This window comes from Anoplopoma fimbria, chromosome 3 (assembly GCF_027596085.1).
Source record: "Anoplopoma fimbria isolate UVic2021 breed Golden Eagle Sablefish chromosome 3, Afim_UVic_2022, whole genome shotgun sequence".
Taxonomy (NCBI): domain Eukaryota; kingdom Metazoa; phylum Chordata; class Actinopteri; order Perciformes; family Anoplopomatidae; genus Anoplopoma; species Anoplopoma fimbria.
This window is the reverse complement of record NC_072451.1, coordinates 7057671-7080699: the sequence shown is the minus strand read 5'-3', so window position 1 is coordinate 7080699 and position 23029 is coordinate 7057671. Positions and strand designations below refer to the sequence as shown.

The following is a 23029-nucleotide window of genomic DNA, read 5'->3' as shown; positions in this document are numbered from 1 at the left end:
GAATTAACACAACCAACATTAATAGCCATGCCATTTAAAAAAGGTGGATTGAGGGTTGCACTCTTTGTATTTGCACCCATACCACTTTGAATTTCAACAGCAGTTACGAGGTAAATAAACTTTTATTTCATCTTTTCTCGACCTGTGAGAGACAGAAATGTGCCACAAGGCATCCGGGAAAGTACTTCTTGTTTGTTGTAGACTGACTTACAGAGCATTCAATCAGCAAAATGTTTTGTGAAATGTCATGTTTTGTGAAAATGTTGTGAGGTCAGTTTTTTGTGTGAAATGTCATATCTGACTCCAAGGCCCCTAAACAGAGGGGAGGAGAGGAGGAAAAAAAGATCAAAGCATTAGAGAGAGGATGAAACACCTGATGTTGAAAAAGTATTTTATTTGATACAAAAATCAGCCGTATACAGTAGTAATTTCCACTCTCAAATATCCTCTAGAAGGGGCTCACGAATTTCATTATCCTGTGTTGAGCCACAGCAGAACAGGGCTTTTATTTTTACACTGAATGGTTCATCTCCGGGTGCCAGAAGATAATTGTACAGAGGAGCCGCCACCACACTGGCACTCATTGGTCCCACCCAGTACACCTGAAAAACAAACAGGACAGATCCCCGTTTCAATGGTTCACATAACTTGTATTAACATGATTTGCAGCTTCTCTATACATACCCAATGATCACTAAATGACTTCTGTATAACTGCCGGCCCCAAGGATCGAGCTGGGTTAATACCGCATCCCGTGAAGCTGATCTGTAAACCATATCAGAGGAAAACAACTTCTTCTCTGTAGATTAGACAGCTGCTTGATTTCATCCTATGACAATCCATTTCATCAGTCCACAGCAAGATGGAGAAACATTTACCAAATGAATGAGGACAGAAATGTTTTTATATGCTCACCCCTGCAAGGTGTCCCAGTACTACAGACAATCCGATCGCCAGAGGTGCAAATCCGTGGAAATCACGTCTCTTGTCAGTGACCGCAATCACACACAGGACCAACTGAAGGGTGAGGAGGAATTCTACACCAAAACCTTGACACGGGCTGATTCCATTTAGCTGCAATAGAGGAGAAACACTTCAGTTGGCTCTCTGCCTCCTTTGTTAACTACAATCAGGGGATACTTTTGCCTCCATTTCAGCAGCTGTTGCATCATGGAAAAGCCCTTAGAAACCTGAAATGTAAGCAAGCATGCTGCTAAAAAAACAAACGAATGGACCATGATTTACTTGCCTGCCTGATTCAATCATTAAATTCCTGCAGAAGACGGCACAAACGTTCATCCCATAAACACTCCCCAGTGAGAGAAGGCCTGCCTTTGTTGCATGGCAGGTATAAACCAGGAGTGATTATTACAATTACAATTATACAACTTATCACCAGCAGATAGAAAGTGTAGAAGTCTTCCAACACAAAACTTGATAATGTTGTCAAGAGTTGACACTGGCTTTTACAAGCAAAACCACAACAGGCATGAGGCAATTCCCCCGAATGCCACTCAATCTGAGAAACACATGTTATCCATTAAGGAAAGCTACTCCAGAAAATTTAAAACACATGCATTCCGCTTTACCTTGTTAACACCAAGTGAATGTGTTGTTTCTGGCCTGATACCATACACAATGGCACTGCCAGCCAGAGCTCCCAAAATCTGGGAGATGATGTAGAAAAGGGCTCTGAGAATACTCATCTCACAGCTGGCCAGGAAGCCCAGTGTGACGGCAGGATTCAGGTGGGCACCGCTAATGTGACCTAGACACTGAGCTAATGTGGCAATGGCCAAGCCAAAGGCAAACGCCACTTTAATCTCCTGGTCGGGGTAAGAATTGTTTCGGTCTCCTATTGCAGCTGAGAGGCCGATGAAGATGAAGATGACCATCCCCAGGAACTCAGCCAGGACTGCCCTCCAAAAAGCCCATGTTTTGATTTCTGACATGGCTGCTTAGTCACATAGCTTCATGCTAACCAACATATTCTGGCCTTCTGGCCTTCTGGTTTCAGTGATACACCAAACTGTAGCCCAAGCAGAGGTTTGGTTCTACCAGAAGCCCAATTGAAAACATCATGAGTGACTGTTCACCAGCATTCATCAAGTGCAAGGCTTTAAAACAATCAGGCCTGATTGGAAGCAGCTGAGAGATGTGCGTTTCAACAAGTGAGAATGACTTCCAACATCTCCTGCTCTGCTCAGTACTTTTCCAGTTAAACAAAAGGCTTTTACAGTTTTTTACCATTCATTAAAGACGACACCAAAGTGTTACTTTCAGAGAAGAAGTGTTAACTGAATGATGAATAATACGTTAAATTATCGAAATGCTTTTTTGGAATAAAAAGGAAAATAATTAACAAGGTTTTTGTGCAATGTACAAAATAACACATGCAGCACTCAGCAGCTTGTGTGTATTATTCAAGCCATGCTTGAGTAAATTGTTAATTTGCATTTTTATTATTATTGCTGTAACATAAAAATTTAAATTAGACTATCTTCCTCGTGATATAGGGATTTAAAATGCATCTTATTGTTATCTGGCTTAACTCCAGAGGAATGAGATATCATGTGTGAACGACATTCATCAGATGTGTGAAGGACACTCGCTGCCCAATACTTCATGCAAGTGTTAGTGAATGGTTTCCCTATCTTTTTTTTTTTCTCCTTTTTCTATTCTGAGCTTGTGTCATGCAGGGCCGGCTGCATTGAAGTTAACATCAGTCATATGCCGCTGTGAAGGAAATGGGACCTTTTGAATTGCCAACAAGGAAACCAGCCTCCCATTCTGCCCTTCTGTGTGAACGGACTGACAGGTCAAAAGGTCACGCTGCTTCTTGTCTTCTTCTCAGTAAAATAAGAAAAGAGAAAACTGTCAAAGCATCACTTTAGACTTTAGCAACAATGCTCCATCCCAAAAAAGTAACACATCCCCATTTTTTCCTTATAAAAGAAAGTGTTGCTTATATATCTCTTGATTTCCATAATTCAGATATTTATTCTTATTCTTAAATCAAATAATACAACCACACCACAGATATGTTGCATTTGAAGCCTAGATACCTGAGATGAGTGATGATAACATCAACGAGAGGATGTAGGAGTTATTAATTCAGAAGGATCGAAGAGGTGAATAGTAATATACAGCACATAATAGAGTAAACGTCAGAGATAAGTGGAGAACCCTATGAGCAGGAGCAGCTCAATGGGCCTGCCAACTCTCCTGTCTCTCCTGTCCTGGGTTTTAAAGGGTCCTTTGTAAGACTATAGATTCCATTAAGAACCATTTTCATCCAAAGAACCTTTTTTGGAAGAAAGAGTTTTTCCAACCTCCCAGTCCACACACAAAGCATACGTAACATCATGATGCAGGTTTTCTGAAGAGCCCCTGAGAGGATTCATTCTTGTAGTCTGTTATGAGAGTAGGACCTGAACCTAACTCAGGGATTATTGAATAAACACAAAGAATTCAAGCATGCAGAATGGGAAGTAAGTCAAGTATATGATCAATATGTACGCTGGTCTGTTAAGCAGAGTCAAATGTTTCTTAGAACTTCAAAGGTTTTCCCCTGCTTTTTATTTGCTTGAAGTAAGCATAAAATCATTATTATGGTGAATATAAAAAAGCAATTGTGAAAAGATAAAAACACAAATTGAAATGGTTATGATTTATTTTCTGGTCTTCTGTGAGTCCAGTTTGGATTTATCTTTTAATATCAAGCCATGCTCTAGAGTCCAGGTTAAAAGTTGAGATCCCAGTCCCAGGTGCAAGTGTGTCTGTTGGGTTAAAAAAAGACTGGATGTTTGCATCAAAAAAGTATGTTAATCGGATCTTATTTCCCTATCACATATCCCAGTAATGTTTTTTTTAATTCCTTTTTTAAGGTGCTCTTTTGCATCTTGGGGTAACAAGAATAACTGAAAGTCAGTCCAGCCTTATTCTTTCCAAAAAGAAGGAGGTTTTGACTTTAAGCCTGAAAAGCAAGGCCCATCTCTACATACTGATGTAGACCCAAGTTTTACCCACCAACTTTGTTATAAAACTCTGACACAGTGAAGCACAACTATGATCATGCCAGCGACAATTGTATCTTTTGTGAAGATGACTGCAAGCAACCAGTAGAAATATAAATGAATTGAGAGACTTGCTCCATTATTGTCAGTCACATCGACCATCAACCACATTTTGAGTTGTATACACAGTGAGAAAGAAATATGTGATTACTGGCTTTCTAATGATATCAGTATGGTTTCTGTACTCCAAATATTATGCATCGTTTGTCACTTTACCTAATGCCTGTCACTGTGCCATGATTTTGAGAAAAAAGGCCTCCAAAGTTTGCAGTAAATCTTTAGGTATTTATTCAAATGAATCATGAACTATTAAACAAAATTTATTGTGACATGTTTACAAAAACACATACATTCATACACACAATACTGTTCTCTCTGCAACTTTCACACATAAGTTCATAGAACAAGGGCATACACGTGCACGTTCATACCCACTGCACACTCCTCAATTTACAAAATGAATGAAAAACAGAGACTTGGCATGGATTAATAATTGAATGAAGGCATTGCATGTCGACCTGGAACAACCAGAGAACAGTTTGGCACACAAGTTAAAACAAATAAGGAAGCTGCATCTGAAAAATACAAGCAACATATAAGATACATAAAACATATCCAAATAGCAAACAGGGGGGTCCAGGCCTAATATTATGAAGACACTACCTTTCTGGTCTGAACTCTTTGGTTGCATAATTTATGCCTTTGCAAACTTCAACATTTTATCACCTGAATTTGACGATAAGAAAATAAATATTCTGAAAGCCAGAATTTAATAAACAGAAATGACTGAAAAACAGGATGTTGATATAAATCCATGTTTATTTAAAAAATGAGCCATTATCAGTTATCAGTAATCAGATCAGTAATTTGATCATATCAAATTGCAGGTGTACTCACAAATGAACACAGCTGAAAAGGGAAAAGAGAGTATAGGGCTTAGCTCTTTTATTGGCACACACACACACACACACACACACACACACACACACACACACACACACACACACACACACCACACACACACACACACACACACACACACACACACACACACACACACACACACACACACACACACACACACACACACACACACACACACACACACACACACACACACACACACACACACACACACACACACACACACACACACACACACACACACTCATATTGAATCAAGCTTTGTCACCTGATAATGCTAATTACTGCGATTCAGCTCTTATCCAATCTTTGTATGTGCATTTAAAGATCTGTCAGTCAGTATGGGTGTGATAGCAGGTTCCGATCCTGATTTCGTTTCTTTGAGGGTTGACCTTGTTATTTCTTCAGCTTTGCATATTTTCCTGCGAGAAATTCTGCTCCCTCACTTTTTAGATCACTGGATTACAACATTGCTCATTATCTTTGTTCAATTGTCCCGGCATTGAGAAACACAGAAACTGCAACATGTTGGCCTGAGAATAAATAATTAGATAATTTGGCTAAAGTTCTTCAGGAATGCAGACCTCTGTATACTCTCTTATCTGACCTCTTATCAGATAAATCTAAGACTGGACTACCAACTGGGCAAACCTCAAGGGCCTCAGACTTCTAGGGGCTGTAAAATCCTTAGGTTCATTGAAAGAGACCCAACAGCAAATATTTCCCTGGAGCACCATGAAAGATTCATCTGGAAATATTCTGCAAACTACACTAACAAGTATCTCTATTCCAATATACTGTGCTCTTATCCAATATAAAATAAAGTGTTTAATTGGTTTCAAAAAGGGTTTGTATGCCTGATTTATTGGTGCTGATTGCATTAAGAAGAACAAAATCTAATCTATAACATCAGTTACCAAGCATGTATTCGTATTTGGTATCTATATAACAAGAAAGCACATGGAGTAACAGCTGTTAACAACAAGTGTTTTATTTACTTAAAAAAGTGAGAGACATTTCAAGAGTGTACACACAAAACATTATACATCAGAAATAAAAAAGTGAAATAGACACATAGGGTATACAAAAAAAAGAAAATGGCTTGTCATAAGAATACTGATATTGGAAAACATTTCAGCCCACTGCTTTGTGAAGCTTCTCACATCCTTGACTTGTTGGCTTGAGCAGCTTGTCTAGGGGTCGAACAAAAGGAGTGAATTCTACTTAAGAGGGACGCCAAAAATCCTCAAAGGTATTACAAAATAGCACAAAAACACTGAGATCCTACACTAAATAAATTCAATAGCTTTTTTTTTACAGGAGCATAAACATGTACAATGAAAGTGGTCTTGGCTGTATGGGACTATTTCGACGTCATCTCCACAGTCGCGTTGTCGTTGCCTCCGTTGACGTCGTAGTCGCCCACTGGGCCGCTGACCAGGACCTTCATGCGCTCAGGGAAGTTGTCGTATTTGGGCGACAGCAGGAAATCGTAAATGAGAGCTGCAGCCAAACCACCACACATCGGCCCCACCCAGTACACCTGCAATGGAGAACTCTGGATCAATCTCTTAATCTGCATTGGTTAATCTGTCATCTGCAAACCCACCGTTATCACATGAAAGATATCACACAAAGACTCAAGTTCAAAAGGTTTACTTTTCTCGATATCTGTCTGCTGGAGCTTATTGTAAAACAATAACTAAAAACTGATTAACTCGTGTGGGAGGATTCCACGTTAATGGAGTCATCTGTCTGTTGTGGAGTTGAATTATTTAAGCTTGACATGTAATATGCATGCAGAAAAAAATGTGAGGAGCACGTAAAGAGCTTGCGTGCTTCTGTCTCTGTCTTACCCAGTGGTTTGTGAAATCGTTCAGGATCAAAGCCGGACCAAAGGAGCGAGCGGGATTGATGCCACAGCCTGTGTAGCTGATCTGTGATGAACAACAAAGAGACAGCATAAGAGGATATCTTCAGCTACATGGTCTGGTGGTATAATGGAGTCAGGGGTGAGGGGTATTAGCTGAAACCACGAGAATGCTTGAAGCTCTTCCACTCCAAGAGCTCTATTGTATCTGTTGCCTGTTTACATTGCTCAGACGCCCCTGTGAGTAATTCTAGATAAACATTATATACTGCGTTGGAAATGTTTTTTAAGTCGAAACTTACAGCTGCCAAGTGTCCCAGGCAGACCGAGAGGCCAATGGCCAAGGGTGCTGAACCGGTGACATCACGCCGCCTTTTATCAGTGACTGCAATGACACACAGCACCAGCTGGAAGGTTGCCAGGAGCTCTATGCCAACGCCTTGGCTGGGAGTGACACCGTTGAGCTGTAAGCGTTAGAGAGAAATCCAAAACAACAAGAGTTACTCAGTCTGTGTCAGTTAGATTGATAGTTTCCCCTCGCAACCACTTCTCATTTAGCAGACGCTGGCGTCGCCCTGCAAACCTGACAGCAATTTGGCAGAGGCTACAAGGTGCTGCATTGCTTTTTTCATTTATCATTTGTGGAAAACCTGATCATTTTTATTCAGAGCAATTTAGCTGTGGTACACCATGTGTGAGGTCAGTGTAGTTTCTCCACAGTGATACCATGCCCTGACACACATGCACATGTTACAGATAGGTCAAAAAGAAGTGAAGAATGCCAGCATGCAAAAACCCCCAAACTAATTTACCAAAACAGCTGAGGAGAAATGTGAAAGGGTTGACTGTGCATATTTTCATTACAGATTATTTTAGCTGTTTGCAGTTTCATGTCCTTTAATCATGTGTCATCACTCTTTAATAATAAGCAATGACAGAATGTCCAAAGAAAAACACAAACAAAGCAAAATTAAAACCACAGATCCTGTTTAAAGTCTCAGTTTTCAGTTGGAGGTCAATTTATAGATTGCAAAGGTGCATTAAATGCACACTGCTGCATCATATCGCTGTGCATCACATTTCTTGGTGAGAGTAGGATGTTTTCTTGCTCCTGATTTCAAATCATACTCTAGTATCACATGTTATGTCAGCAGCAGTTATTTTAAATGTACTTACAGAGTTGAGCCCCAGTACTTTAGTGTCACCTGGACGTGTCCCATACACGATGCCACTGGCCAGAGCTGAACCCAGCATCTGGGCCACAATGTACATCACCGCCTTGAACAAGCTGATCTGGCAGCTGGCGAGCATCCCGAAGGTAACTGCAGGATTCAGGTGGGCTCCACTGATGTGGCCTAAACTCTGGGCCAGCGTGGCGATGGCCAGTCCGAAGGTCAGCGACACCTTCACCTCCTGGGTGTTCTTGGTCCCAATAGCTGCAGAGATGCTGAGGAAAATGAAAAGGGTCATGCCGACCAGTTCGGCCAGAACGGCCCTCCAGAAGTCTTTGCTCTTGAACTCTCTCATGGTGGTGGCAGTGTGGCTGTGGGTTTGAGCTCTGAAACGCCTGTGTACTCAAAAACAACAGCAGCAGCCTGCATATATAGGGCCCTGTGCTGATAATGGTCAGTGGGCGGGCTTTAAAAAAAGTGAAAGAGAGGGACACACTGAATTAATGAGAAAACCAAAAGACTGGGAACCCACTTCCCTCCCTCCTCCTCTGCTTGTCCTCCAGCCCTCTCCCAGTACCTCCCTGTACACAACTTTCTGGTCTTTGGACTCTTGTGAGTAGTAGAACAGGGTCCTGAAATAGCTCTATCCAAAGGTAAAGTTTCCACTCATACAAGCATTTACAGTTTTACTTATGTCTGTGCTTCAGCTGTACAAATGTAAAACTTTGTATAATTGTGGCATGTTGACTCAATCCTACAAATAACTGACATCACATCTCATAAGGGAGACCCAGACTGATAACCAGGCAATAACTCCCTCAACCTTTTCTCAACAGACAAGGTTTCCAAGCTTTTACAAGACCACCCAAAACTTTGTACATGTCAACTCTGAGACACACTTTGAGACGAAGAGAGAATAGAGAAGTTGAGAGAATAAGAAAAAACATAATGTATTTATTGCCAATAAAAAATAAAAACAAGCCTATCTTAAATTGGATTAAAATGGTATTTGTAACTTTCAAAAGAAAAGAAAAAGAAGACAACTAAAGTTTGTCAAGATAACATTTGCATCAACCTAGACAAACAATTTTGAATATCTAGCATGTCACTAGATCATAACATTTTGTGGAGAGAGAATTTAGTTTTGGAAATGGGAACATTTTCTTGTAGATTGAGCAACTATAACTAGTTAACCGAACGGATGTTTGCTAAATAATTATTAGAAAAAAAATTGGAGCAGGGTAAAACATCAACTTTGAGAAATGACCTGCCTGTTGCACCTGGCCCCCAACTCAAGTGGGTGTGACAAACAAACAGCAGCCAGGCCACTGCTAAATCTGTCATGGGATTTACTTTGCTACTACTTTGAGTGTTTGCAGGTCTCTTAGTGATGGTTTAACAAGCTTAATTTTGGATATAAAGTGACTAATTCAATTCAAATTTAACTGTGTCAGCAAAACACAGTTTCCATTGGTGTTATGCAACTACAACATTATGAAATCTAAACGAATTCCTGTATATTACATGTAGTTGTGACGAATGCTGTCATTGCATCACAGGCTCTCTTAATAACTATTTTAATGCGGCATCAAAGGCAGATGAGGGAAAGCATTCTGTCCTTAAACAAATGTATGACCTTTTAATTATTAACTATACCAGCTTGTACTCTAACGAGCTCAATGGGCTCATATTTGCCACATTGCTGAAGAGTGACAGTGACAGAGCAAAGAATGCAAAACCACTGCTGTGGATAACTTGCAAGTCCATGGAAGGAGAAAACCACAATAACAAATTCTACTCAGCTCAGTGATGTGTCATGAATACATGTGCGTCAGTCAGTGTAGGATGCAATAATATTCTCCTATATGGCAGAAATCTCGTTTCTCTTGAATCTCCTGACGTTTTTAGTTGATGTGTTTCCTTTGTAAAGTATTTATCACTTCCACCAGCTCAATAACTGCATATTATTTTGTTTTTAAGAGCATTGGGGAAAAGGGTGATATTAATAGAATTACCTGTTAAGACCTCCATATTATATCCCGTCAAATTTTCAACCGGGACACACCTAAAACAGTTTTTTTTTTCCTGTACTGCGCTTCGCTACCAGGAACAGGATGTAGATAAGAACTATTTGTTACTAAGGATTGATGACATTATCCTCTTTGGTCCTGTACATAATACATTTTTAAGATGCACTGCAGCACACTTGGTTATTAGCAGGCATACTGAAGTCTCTATAGGTTTCATTAAAGCAGCATTTCTACAGGGGCCATTTTACATTTTAAGTTTTGCAGCTGTTAACTTTTATCAGTATAAGCCGGAGTTGTAAGAAGTATTCACATCCGACAAAGTAAAAAATGACTCCATTGAAAGTCAAAGTCTCGCATTCAAAATTAGTAAAAGTTAAGAAAAATAACTGGATTATTATAAATTAAACCAATTCAAGTATTATAAGTTGAAATACTCTTACAAACCCTGAATTTTATGATAATTGAGTTAATGTCTGGAAGGATGTGTGATAGCCAACAGGAACCATTTTATTAGTGCATTAAAATAGGAGAAGGAAAATAGAGGCCGATAAATCAACTCATCTTTCCTCATCTTTATGCCAAGATGCAAAAATGTAGTAAATAACAAACAGAATAACTGCTTTGCCTCCATATTATAGTTTTGCATTACTAAATCAAAAGAGTGTATGAAGGTAGATTACAATAATTGAAAGTTTGACAGATAATCCATGTTTTTGGTTATTGTTAACATGCTTTTGACTCACTTATTAGTCAGGACTGATGCACTTTGATGAGCTACGGCCTCTGATCTGTTACTCAACACTCGAACTGGAGCCACAGTTTTTCTTCTTCAAGTGAAATCCTGAACTGAAGAGATTGATGTGGTTGGATAGAGGGGAATTTCTGAAACCACCTCCCAAACGTGATTTGTTATTGCACAAGTCTGCTCTGATGCAATTGTACTACATGTTCTTGACACCTTCACCGGATCTAGTGTACAAGAGGGGCACTGGAGCAAAAAGTTCAAGAGGCAGGTGTGGCCTGAACGGAAACGGAAACGCTGAATAAATTGTATGTTTACTGGAATGGTAAAAGTTTGGCATGTTCATTGGAAAGAGGCTTGCAGTGCACAGTCACATAGAGACAGGATTTGGAGCCATACAGAATATTGTTATATTGTCTATCAAACCAACTCCTCTCAATCCCTTTAAAAGCAGTGTGCTCAACCGAGCTGCCAGCAGAGAAGGTCTGGCTCAGTGGAGAGCAGTCCTCCAATCAGAGGATCGGCGGTTCGATCCCTGGCTCCGGCAGTCCATGCCGGTGTGTCCTTGGGCAAGACACTTAACCCCAAATTGCTCCCGCAGGCTGTTCCTGTGGTGTGTGTATGTATGTGTATGAATGTTAGTTAGGGTTCTGATGTGCAGGTGGCACCTTGCATGGTGGCTCCTGTCATCAGTGTATGAATGGGTGTGAAAAATTGGTAATGACTTTGAGTGGTTACTAACAATCAATTAAAATAAAAGTAATGACTTACTAACATTAAAAAAGCAAACTTCATGGCTGATAAAAGAGCTAATAACTGAATGCACCTGCTGCTCTATTATTATTTTTCACCCCTGCCCCTCAGACATCCTGAGACAATGCTGGGGGGAATAGAAATAAAACGCAGAAATACCACATAAAGAAAAACAAAAACCCAGGGTGACTCAACAGAATCATCAGATAAACATTAAGAACTTGACTGTTGTAAATTGCTTTTGTGACGCAGAAGAAGAACATCAACAACCATCAGCTGTGGCCTGTGCTGATAATTAGGGAGGTGCCAGACTTTCTGAAACTTTGCACATCAGTTATGACAAGTAATTGCACAAATATTTCACAGTTTACTGTATGATTGTGATCTGCATCTTATCAGACTTTCTGAGCACTCCAGCTCATGTCTTCTCTAAACCATACCTTGTCACTTGGGAGCAGCTTTGACCACAAGCAGAGGAATGTGCAGAATGGTTAAAAAACACCTAACGTGTGTAAACACCTTGAGCAGCCCTGTGTGAGTAATTTATGTAAGAGTTAAAATAAATGTTCTGAAAGCCTTGAACATTTCCAGCTAATGGAACTGATGACTATAACAGCAGCAGAGAGTAAATGTCAAGGGGAGGTCAAGGTCATGGTGGGTTTGATAATCACATGAGTTCTTCAGGTATTTCGGTTCAAAGGTGACACATACCATGCGCAGAGGTCGCTGCTGTTACGCTACAACAACCCAACCATGCATGCAGGTTGTACATACAGCCATAAATAATAGTACCAACTAAAATAAAAGTCTGTAGATTGTTTAAATAGCAGTGAAGTACTGCAAAGTGAAACCCTCTCTGACTTTTGGGAAAATCCTTCTTTTTAATTTACTAAAAAATTCTAATTGAATTGTATGGAATGGAATAAAGATTTGAATTGTGATGCTAACAGAACGTTACTGTTTGCTTCAAAACTAAAATATTTGAATATGCAGCCAGAAGCTGAGATTTACTGTCGGGTGGATGTGAGAGGATGGAAGCCCCTCTTTCATAAGATAATAATAAAAAATACTTTATGCAAGACGACACCAGTTTATTTCCAATTACTTTCTGCATTATGCCAATATCAATATTCTTGCACTTAAAAAAAAAGCAGAAAGAAAAGGATAAAAAAGTGGCCAAATCCACCGTCGTGACTGAAAGCAGAACATGATGAACGACATGTGGTTTTGGAAATGCCATTCCAAATATTAAATCTGCTTCAAGCCATTTTTCATGGTTGTAATTGTCAGGCCACAATAAATAACAAAACTAATTTAGTAAAAGCATGACAGGATGGTTTTGAAAGTTTGGTTTGGTTCACTTTAGCAATACAAAGTGGTACATGAGCTTAAAAAAGGGGAAGATAGAACCAAACCACACATATTCTCTGGGTGTTTGTCGGTAAAACTGTGAGTTTGGTGGTTGAACAAACAGACTGATGGGTTAGAGATTGGGGAAAAGGGACAACGCAGAAGCCCAGTGACCCACGAAACTGCCTGTGACAGTCAGGAACTCGTTTTACTAATTGCTCAAACTTATCTAATTACAGTTTGGTCACAAGGTATTTTGTCTCCAAAGGAAACAATCTTCAAAACAAGTACCGCACATTGTTGCTTGCATCATATCCTAATGCTTCATTTAACTTTTTGTTAAGGATAAAATTAAAACAAAAAAAAGAAAAAATGTTTGGTAGACAAGGTTGATCAATTGTATCTCCGCAGATGTTTTGATCAAAAAGGGTTATTCTTCACAAAGACCTCACGCTGAAAAGGAGAGGAATGTAGCTACAAGCGTGTGAGAGCAGAAAGAGACAAAAGAGACAAATTCAATGATTTGTCCAGGCCCTGATTCCTTACCATGTGTTCGTCTGTCAGGATGCTTTGCCCAGAAAAAAACCAACCCAAATACACATTCTTGCACCCCTGCACACACTCTGAATTCATCACTAGTGAACAGCTTCTAAGCAGATCACAATCATGGGACTGCTGGTATAGCAAGTTCGGGTCAGTGCGCTGGTTATTCGCCCCAGACTGGATTATATAACCAATTTGAACCATCTCAAAATAAAGAGGCCTGGCCCAACTTAGTCTATTATCCTTTGGTTGTTGTTTGAACAGAAAAGGATATCAGCCATGTCGCTTTCATGGGCTATTCTTAAGATCTTATGCTTGTTTACTCTGTAACCGATCAGTTTTTCTCACCAATACTAACGTGGCTTAATACAACTGGAAAAGACAAGTAATTTATGACATCCCAGAAATTTCCTGCTGCCTCTGCGTCATTTTTTATTTGTTTATAAAATATCCAAGGTGTAACGTTTGCTGTGGTTGCTCAGGATAGGAAGCATTAGCAGGTCCAATGTCGTTTTAATGGTTTTCGGCTTATCTGACTTCCACAGTGGGAGTGTAATTAGCGAGTTAGAAGGTGAAACTGTTTATTTTTGCAACGACCATCATAGGATATCCTCTTATTCTGCATGTGTCTGTGACAGAAGAAGGCCTGCACATTTGCATGCTTTTCCACACCACTGTTCATTGATTTTGGCAGGACATCAGCATTTGAATTCCTTTAGGCAGATTGGCTGTTTGTTCCTGAAATTGATTTTGGCGTAACAGCTGTGTGAATAATAACAATAACAACAATACAAGATAATATATCTCATTCCTCATCTCTGTCATTTCCTTCATCTCTGTAAAAGAAAGGTGTCTAAACCTATTCAGTGCAACAAATTATATTTCTAGCACCCTCCGATTGTTTTACAATAGTTGCAACAGCATCAAGGTGTCTTATCTGTGGCGGGTTCATATAACTTTAAACATTAACCCATTAGTCTTTGAAGGGATTTGTACTCGCTAGATGAAACGCAGCTTCCTCGGGTGTTTGAATGAGGCAACTGTTGTAAATTGTCAACATTTATTTAAGTTGTAACCAACTCTTTTTGTTTGGTTCGAAGTGTCTTTGGAATTAAATGTGTCCAACTGGCCTCTGCAATTTGGTGCTGGACTAATGCTAACATGTGTCTGTCTCCGAAGAGATTCATATTTCCACTCCATGCGCTCTCTTGAGACCGGCAGACTCACAAACACAGAGGGGGCCTTTTTTTTAGGGGATCAGTTCAGCTCAATTGTGTGTGTCTCCTGGCTCTTTGCCTATTTATTACCATTGTAAAGGCCCTTTGCCTGTGTTCCCCCACCTCAACAGAACCTATACAAAAACATTTTTGAAAGGCTTAGTCAGGGGTCTGTGATGCCATGACAACAGCTCCGACATTATAGACTTCTTCTTCCCACCATATCATGTTTTACGCATCTCTGTGGCGAAATCACCATGGAGACCTTTATGACGAACTATATCAGGATTTGGGCACAGCTCAGTGACTCATTGCTGAACATTCATCAATGTGAACAGAAAATCTGTGATTTGAGAGTGATCACTGTTTGAAAAAGTTATTAACTGATGAATTGATCCTACAAGTGACACAATATTTGCTTTCAATTAAAATACAAGATTATTTTACGATAGCTTCACACATTTTAGAATAACAATGTCCTGTAGAGTGAAGTTGTCTCCCAATAAAACTGTTTTTCTCTCCCAGAGAATAGACTTTATTAGGCTTCCATGGCGAGCTGCCATCCTGAGACTAACTTCCCTGGAATGAAAATAAGTTTATAAAATAATAAAATGTAGGTGTGCCAACTGATAAGAATGGATTGTCATATCTGGCTTTAATCCAAAAGGGGTAATGACAAAGTATTAACATTAAACTACCTCATGAGGCCAATTTGATTTGATGTGTTCATATATTTTCCTTATTGGGTAAGAGCTAGAACAGTGCTCAGGGAGAGGCTAAATCATGTTTCATTGATTTATAAGGTACTGCATATCCATGTGCACATCTCTGCACTCCAAATATCACACACAAATACACCCTGTGTGCATGATAATTTTTCATTTACATCAGTATTTCTCACATATTTGACCACGTTGGAGCAGTGGAGGAAGCTGTTACTCTGTTATTTTGTCACCTTTTAAATTGTAATAAAACACGTTAACAAACTATGGCAAGCCACCGGGTTCAGCAGGTCTGCATCTAAACAGTAGTAGTATTTTTGTCATTAATGTGTGTGGTAAGAATATTTTTTCTGTTTTTACAGCAGTTCAGCCTTTCGCTATTTAAACCTTATTTATTAATATTTTTTTATTATTAATATTAGCTGTATCTATAGCAAACGGTTACCTATTATACACATCCAGCAGACATGTAGCAACATCAGCATTCATTTTGATTTGTGTTTCCAGGTAATCGTAAATCCTATATACACTTTTCTTTTAGCTCTGTTTTGGTCTCTACCAACTCTTGAGGGAAACATTTGGTTCTTTTAGCTGCTAAAAAGCTCCACTATGTTCACCAGCTAGCCACCAACACCTGTCTAATGCGGCTGGAAATGACATTGATGAGGACTGTGAGACTGAAACAAAGCAATAAAGTTGCCGGCTGTAAAATAGAAACAATGAGCTGAAAGACGCCATGGAGCTGAGGGGGAGTTTATTATCTGTAGGTTCGTCAAGTGTCATGTTACAATTACCTTCCATGAACTCAAAAAACACTGTGAAAGGGTTTAACTTCTAAAACAAAATGACGGACAACTCCCAGACCGTAAAACTGAAATTTAGCGTGAAGTCAATCACAAGGTAACCCGCCCTAAATCATACCCTGCTCTAAGGTTTATTTTATTCTAAATGGGACCATAATTTACTAAATAAACATCGGGCTGTATTGAAGAAGACTTGAAACTAGAGATAGAGACCAATGTTTACAATGTTTGTTGAGTTCATAAGTCACCCCCTGATGGCCACTAGAAAGAAGTTTAAGGCCCAGAAATATACAGTATATCCCTTCTAAAACAAACAATATTTCCTTAGATGCTAATTTGTTTTTAATGCTTTTATAGTAGATCAACAATGTACTCTGATTAAGTTTGCTTGCAATGAAATGGTGCTATAAGAGTGATCTTTTGTATTCCAAACGGAGCAGCTATGACTACCAACATATACAATTATGTTTATATAAATTGTGGAAAGACCTTCTGTGTAAACCATGGGCAGAACATTTTATAGCGATATATAATACATAATTACAACATTCATTCATTCAAACCATCTCTGTAACTCTAATGTGCTTGAGATAAGAAACAGGAGTAACCAGTGGTACCAGTGTCTCGAGTTATTTCAGAACCAATCACATAATCATCTTTTACATATCAGCCTTGATTTTACAGGCATACCAATTAAGATAAAAACGTTTTATTAACCAGGCTTGGAGCTTCCTAATGAAAACTAAATGCAAAGAGCAATCACACAGAAGGAACAAATTTAAATATAAAAATATTTATTCAATGTAAACATTCATTTTATAGTGAATATTCTTCAACTATATATAATAAAAGACTATCTCAAAGACATATCACTAATCACCTGCACTGAGTTCTTAAGTAAAGTATGCAAACGTCTATTATTTAATTCTATATATATACATAACAAAAGTTCTTTAAAGTAATGTATCTCAAAAGGTGTCATGAGGATTTCAACAAATGCCAATGAGAGAGTAAATGCTAAACAAAGCAGCCAGTGATGTTGTTACAGAGGCACATCACACATCAGAAACATCATCAGTATTATCAACCAAATCTCTAAGGTTAGATTTAAAATGTTAATTTATACATAAAGCCACATAATAAACTTAGATTGAGTAGAGAAAGTTATTTGCTTTAATGCTTTTGTGATAACAACACTGATGGTGTTAACAGAGGCCAAAGTCTTGTGACTGCGACAGATCATCGTCCCTTTGGAAGTGTTAAGGACGCTACATGAGAGTGGATACTTGCTGTCATGGGAGGTTGACCCTCTGGACTCCTTACTAAAACCTCCTGGTGCTCAAAGAGGCAGTCAGTTGTCTGTGTTCGACCCCTTGACTTAAGGGAAATATAATATCACACATTATATATTTTAAGTTTCACATTTGATTCATATTTACAGACAACTTTTGTGTTGGAGCCATTTCAAGGGTGGCCAATGAATTACGAAAAAAAAATTAAGAGCAATGCATTGGAAGCCCACTATATACACCGGAGCTGCGCGTATACATTACTGACCAAAACAAATGTCAAATACAGGTTTTTATAAAAGATAGAGACGTAACACATTTGTGTGATAACAACTGATAAGCTCCAGGGAAATTTAAGTCCTTTTCTGAATATCAAGGGGTCATCAAGTCCAACATTTCTGTATGTACAGTACTTCTGTTAGGTGTGTGGATTCACGAGAGAGGAGGTGTGGGTTTGTGTCCGGATGTGTAAGGCCATCTGTTTTCATACTGAGAAGGGAAACAATAAAACCAAATTAGATTATTCCCAAAGAAACAATCAATTGGAGGACAGGAATGATGACAAAAAAAACTGACTTCCTTATCATACAGTTAGTTTCATTATAGCACACATGACAATGAGCGAGACATTGTGCTTGGTGTACAACTATTTACATGATCACGAGGGAACACGAGGGACGCTACATATAGTGGTCCCACTGTACACTAAGGTTATATGGGAGAGTAGTTGGAAGACAATGGTAGCAAATATGGTTAGCAGTCATTTAGGACGCGCCTCAAATATTTTTAATTTCACAGGGAGCATCTGAAGCCAAATTTGAAGTAACACCCAATGCAAGGGGCCCATTCATTTTCTCTGTTTGTGGTTCACAAGTTCAAAACAAAATGTTGTAATGTAGCAATTAGTGTCTGATGAAACTGATATTGAGAAAAAGCAACAACAGTCCCACTGTTCAAGGACTAACTCATTGAAATGTAATTTATAGAGCCATAACAAGCTGGAGCAATTTACCCCATGATATCTGCCGAAATTAAAAAATAAAGCATCCTATAAAGAGAATATGCAGAGGCATTTTTTGGCATGCAGATGAAAAACTGAATAGATGAAGGTGTAACTCTGTGCTAGTTTCAAACAATTGTGTTTTGCTTCATGTGATTTGTAAAACTGTCAATAATCAAGGAGAGATTGTATTTCTGTAGGTTTATTAGTTAATCAACTAGGATTTGACAGAGATTTTTTAAATGTCAAAATGGATCCTTCCTTATACAATAAGCTCATTGCATGTTTTTTTTTTTGATTGTGTGACTTTTGGGTTAAATATCATACAAAACAAACAAGAAAAAAAAAATTCCCCAATGGAATATCATTGTGAATGTTTAAATCTGTCTCATAATTTGACATTTTGTAGTAACAATAAATTGTCGTTTGTTTTTCTCTCACATTAAGATTTTATTTGTCCCATTTATTTGTATCCATTTATTTGTATCCATTTATTTGTATCCATTTATTTGTATCCATTTATTTGTATCCATTTATTTGCGAGAAATACCAGTATTGGTGAAATGTGCACCCTACCACTGCTGTGAACTTATATCTATAACTGGTGTTCATCTTTGTTAAATAATGATACTAGGAAAACATCCCACTGATGTACTCAGTTGGTTTATGTTTTACTAATCATCCTCAAAACAAAATGAGCTTTACTGCCATTTTCCCTAGTGCCATTAAATCTGATGTGTTCAATGACTGCACAGAGAAATGATGTCTTCCCGCTGATAAAGTGTGTTGTGCAAGAAGCCATGGACAAAGAACATATTTTGACAGTGTGAAGATGGGCAAAAAAATATAAAATCCCCAATCATGCCGGTGACCACTGAAGGTTACTGACAACTCATCTTCAACATCTCTTTCTCTTCTGAGCGTTAAATTAAGGACTCTCTGGGGGGGTTGGTGGCTGGTACTCCTTAGGGCCCTTTCTTTGTTCATTCTCTTTTTCAACTCCTATTCTGATCATACTATGGTCTCAGGCTAAGCCCAGCATCTTTAATGATGTCAAGCCGACGGATACGTGAAAGGTTAGTATTTTCTTAAGATAAGAGAAGATAATCCTTTATTAGTCCCTCAGCGGGGAAATTTGCAAGGCTTAAAATTAAAGGCTGGTATTCACTAAGTCTCAGAACTGTTTGTTACCACTGTTAATGCAGCTTGTATTTGTACTTCAAATGATTGATTTTCGCTTTGAATTTTAACCAGTTTGCCTCTGGTTAATTTTGCTGGTTTAAACACACATGTTAATCCTTCCTTACATTGAAGTGTATACGATTACTGCCTTGATATCTGACTTAGCCAGGTATATCTTTGTTTGCGAGCTGATCTCATTGGACTTCAGTGTTACTTAACAAACGTTTGCCCTCACGTCTGAGGCAGTGTCTTGATTTGTTATCGCAAATTCCACTCTTGTAAATAAATGTCTATCAGCTGTGTCGTCTCTTACGTGACTGGCAAAGTCCAGCCGAGTCATTATCTACATCTAATGCCAGGTCATTGATCTTGTCCCACAAGGTCCTCTGGATTTCTTTTGGATACTGTCTTCATGACCCAATCAATGGTGGCTGTTAGCCCCAAAACATCCTGCCAAATGGCCGCATACCATGGGTTCCTAAAAGGTTGTTCTTTTCTGTAGTGCTTATTTATAGTATACAAAAGCCTGCATGTAGGTTTCTATCATCTTCTGGTCAAATACCAATGTCTTTCATTCTTCCAACAAAATCCTGTGGATGACCTATCTGACTGACAGTGGTGTGATACCTTTGTACATGTTACAAAGGTTAAAGTCACCTTTCACTGATATACACTGACAAGATATCTTGTTTGCCTGTCGTCTAGACTTTTAGTGTCCCATATCTTTATACACACACATATAGAGGAAACGTATAAGAGCATTTTTGTTCTGAAAAGTACATTTATTACCACCAATAAGGCAAAGGGTAGTTTTGGATTCTAAGGTAGAAATGTGCACCTGTATCAAAAGAGGAATTTCTTAAGTCAGTCCCAACCCTGATACTTGGTCGGGAACCTTGGTGTCACTTCATCGCTCTGGGTAGCAGCACGTCAAACTATGACGGTCCGCTATGGTTGCTGAAACACATGGTTTACGTTTTGAATGGCTTAGGAGAAAAATATTGTGGTTTGATATAACAATACTACATTATGAAGATAAACTTAACGTTGGGAACACAAAGTCCAAACAGCCCTTTGTTGGTTTGACCCGTTCATCACCCCTTACTTCCCACTCCATGTGAGTGTTTTCACTTTTTATACTACCTCATCACACTCCTAGAGCATTTCTTTTGACATTTGATAAAGCTGATGGGATTACATTGTATTTATTTGAAAGCTTGGTGTGTCTCATCAAGATACTAATGGTTGGCTTGTGCATCAGTATCAGACGCTGAGGTGCATGACAAAGCGTCAGTATTTTTTCACCCTGGGAATGAGAAGGGATTGTCAGTCCAGATATCTCACTGAGTGAAGCACTCAGCACACAGGGGAAAAAAACAAAAACATTTGCATATCTACCACAGCAACCTGGGTTCACTCAGTTTTCATGGATGGGAAGCTGGTGAAGAATCATGTCCTCCCGGGACTTAGTGTTGTTCTGTCCATTATTCATATTGGGTATACATTTTTTTAGACATTAGTAAAATTGACGGTTGAGTTTTTCTCTGCAAAAGTCCACCTTCAGTGTGTTTGGAGGAATGTTGTCTCGGCCAAACACGTTCTGATCCCAACTTGTCACATTCTGAAGCTCCCAATTGTTACACATTCACACATGGTCTGGAGCCCTAAGGGTCAGTTTCTAACGCAATGGGAAGACCATCGAGTCGAACTATGACGCTTGTGAATTCAAACTAGCTTAGGTTCAGGCAACAAAACCACTAAGCTTAAACTAAGTACATAAACTAAGTAAAATGTAAACAATGTAACATAAGTACGGAAAAAGCGCAACTTCAAAGTAACTCAACATCACTTTAAGACACAAACGCAGGTCTCGAACACCTGTGATCATGAAACATTCTGGTTCCATGATGGGGAACCAGAACCCAGTAATGATTCAAAAAGATTGGATAGCATGAGTTTGTTGAAAGAAATATCGAGAACAAGGACTGAACTTGATCCATGGATTTTTGCTACTAGCCAGTCAGGTTTCCAGGATCAGTTTTACCAGATTGAGTGTTTCTGATTGTCAAATATCACTATATGAAGTGCGGGTAAAGACATGGGTGGAGGCTATAAGAGACCGCCACTGCAAGACTGAGCAAAACACTGTGAGTGACCTTAAAATGAGGTAATACGAAAGGCTGAAGTATAATGTATTGCTCCTGAAAACACTCATAGATCCAGACAGATTACAGGTTGGCACTCAGCCTTATGTTCCAACTGCGTCAGGATGTGCAGCAGGTTTCACCTATCAACAAATGCTGAGCACAAGGAAACAACAACATAAGGAATGGCTATCAGCAGTGACCACACAGGATCGAGATACTTCTGAGGTGGAGGAAGCGTGATCAAACGGCGACGCAAAACCAGTGGCAGAGTCAGCACAAGCAGGTCATGCAAGCCCATTGGGAGGCAAAGATCTTAGAAGAGAGGAGACAAAAGGCATGACCATGAGAGTTTGGACGCAAATGCAGACAAAGATGAAGTCCGTTGAAAATGAAAGAGATATAAAAAAATGACCAGAGCACTTGCAGGAAATAACTGCAGTCCAGAGAGACGAACCAAGGATAGATAAGAACAAATAATCACACAAAGAGCAGCAACTAACCAGTTATAGTATAGAGTTCAATACTGAAATAAATTAATACACCATCAACATGCCTCCGCATATGAAATAACTGAATCCCCCTAGCCAGACAGCTTTCTGAAAAAGGTCTCAGAAGTATATGTACATGTGTTTTACATTCTCTTTGTATTTGTTTTAGGGTTTTTGGTTGGATAGGAAATACCAAAATCTACATCTCGTGTTATTTCACCCAAAATCTTTTTAGTATCGCAACACTTATGCCCTGAACTTGGAAGAGGGTTGTAAAATGTTTGTCGTGCTCTTCTTCATGGAGACTTTAGGGAGCCTGGTTTAAGTCATTGACACACTTTAAGCATCCAATGTTAGCAATGTGTCCCTGAATTTGTATATATAAGAGAAAACTGCATCTACTCATACAAAAAGTTGTCTCAAAGTGCCCCTGCATGTTTTGAAGCAAACTACAAATCTTCTAGTATAATATCCTAACGTTGGATGACCACAGCTCCACCCGACTTAATCTTTGCTAAGGTGCTGGAATCTTTCAAGGCAACAGAGGTTGAGTGTTTCATTTTCAAAGGCACCCTTATATGGTATATTTGTATTGGCCTTTTCGGAAAATTGCCTCTTTACATCATTAAAAGAAACTGGTCTTGTAGTGACCAATATCTGCTATTTAGTCATGATTTATTGGTCCTTATGTGGTAATAAAAAGTTGAACTTAACTAAACAA

The 23029-nt window shown here is 39.0% G+C and overlaps 2 protein-coding genes across 3 annotated transcripts; both read right to left on the bottom strand.

Annotated features, from left to right (window-relative positions):
* Positions 1-389: 389 nt before the first annotated feature.
* Positions 390-2105, bottom strand: LOC129112611 (aquaporin-1-like). Of its 2 annotated transcripts, none has more exons than XM_054624785.1 (4): positions 1590-2105; positions 916-1074; positions 685-765; positions 390-602 (listed from the first exon to the last, which is right to left on the bottom strand). In XM_054624785.1, the coding sequence occupies exons 1-4, from the start codon at positions 1950-1952 to the stop codon at positions 438-440; spliced, it is 768 nt and encodes a 255-aa protein (XP_054480760.1). In that variant the 5' UTR covers positions 1953-2105; the 3' UTR covers positions 390-437. The 2 variants fall into 2 exon arrangements, with proteins under 2 accessions (XP_054480760.1, XP_054480769.1); XM_054624794.1 differs by having other exon boundaries at positions 498-602; positions 685-794.
* A 3868-nt stretch (positions 2106-5973) lies between these two features.
* Positions 5974-8458, bottom strand: LOC129110911 (aquaporin FA-CHIP-like). Its single transcript, XM_054623182.1, has 4 exons — positions 8047-8458; positions 7173-7334; positions 6857-6937; positions 5974-6543 (listed from the first exon to the last, which is right to left on the bottom strand). The coding sequence occupies exons 1-4, from the start codon at positions 8395-8397 to the stop codon at positions 6364-6366; spliced, it is 774 nt and encodes a 257-aa protein (XP_054479157.1). The 5' UTR covers positions 8398-8458; the 3' UTR covers positions 5974-6363.
* Between the last annotated feature and the right edge of the window lie 14571 nt (positions 8459-23029).

Bases quoted from the DNA above. Each gene is read 5' to 3' on its own strand.
- LOC129112611 (XM_054624785.1), bottom strand. From the start codon at position 1,952: ATGTCAGAAATCAAAACATGGGCTTTTTGGAGGGCAGTCCTGGCTGAG. The intron at 1,075-1,589 runs GTAAAGCGGAAT...CCTCTATTGCAG, and splicing joins ATTCACTTGGTGTTAACAAG to CTAAATGGAATCAGCCCGTG. The intron at 603-684 runs GTATGTATAGAG...TTTGTTTTTCAG, and splicing joins AGTCATTTAGTGATCATTGG to GTGTACTGGGTGGGACCAAT.
- LOC129110911 (XM_054623182.1), bottom strand. From the start codon at position 8,397: ATGAGAGAGTTCAAGAGCAAAGACTTCTGGAGGGCCGTTCTGGCCGAA. The intron at 6,938-7,172 runs GTAAGTTTCGAC...TGTTCATCACAG, and splicing joins GCCTGGGACACTTGGCAGCT to ATCAGCTACACAGGCTGTGG. The intron at 6,544-6,856 runs GTAAGACAGAGA...TCTCCATTGCAG, and splicing joins ACGATTTCACAAACCACTGG to GTGTACTGGGTGGGGCCGAT.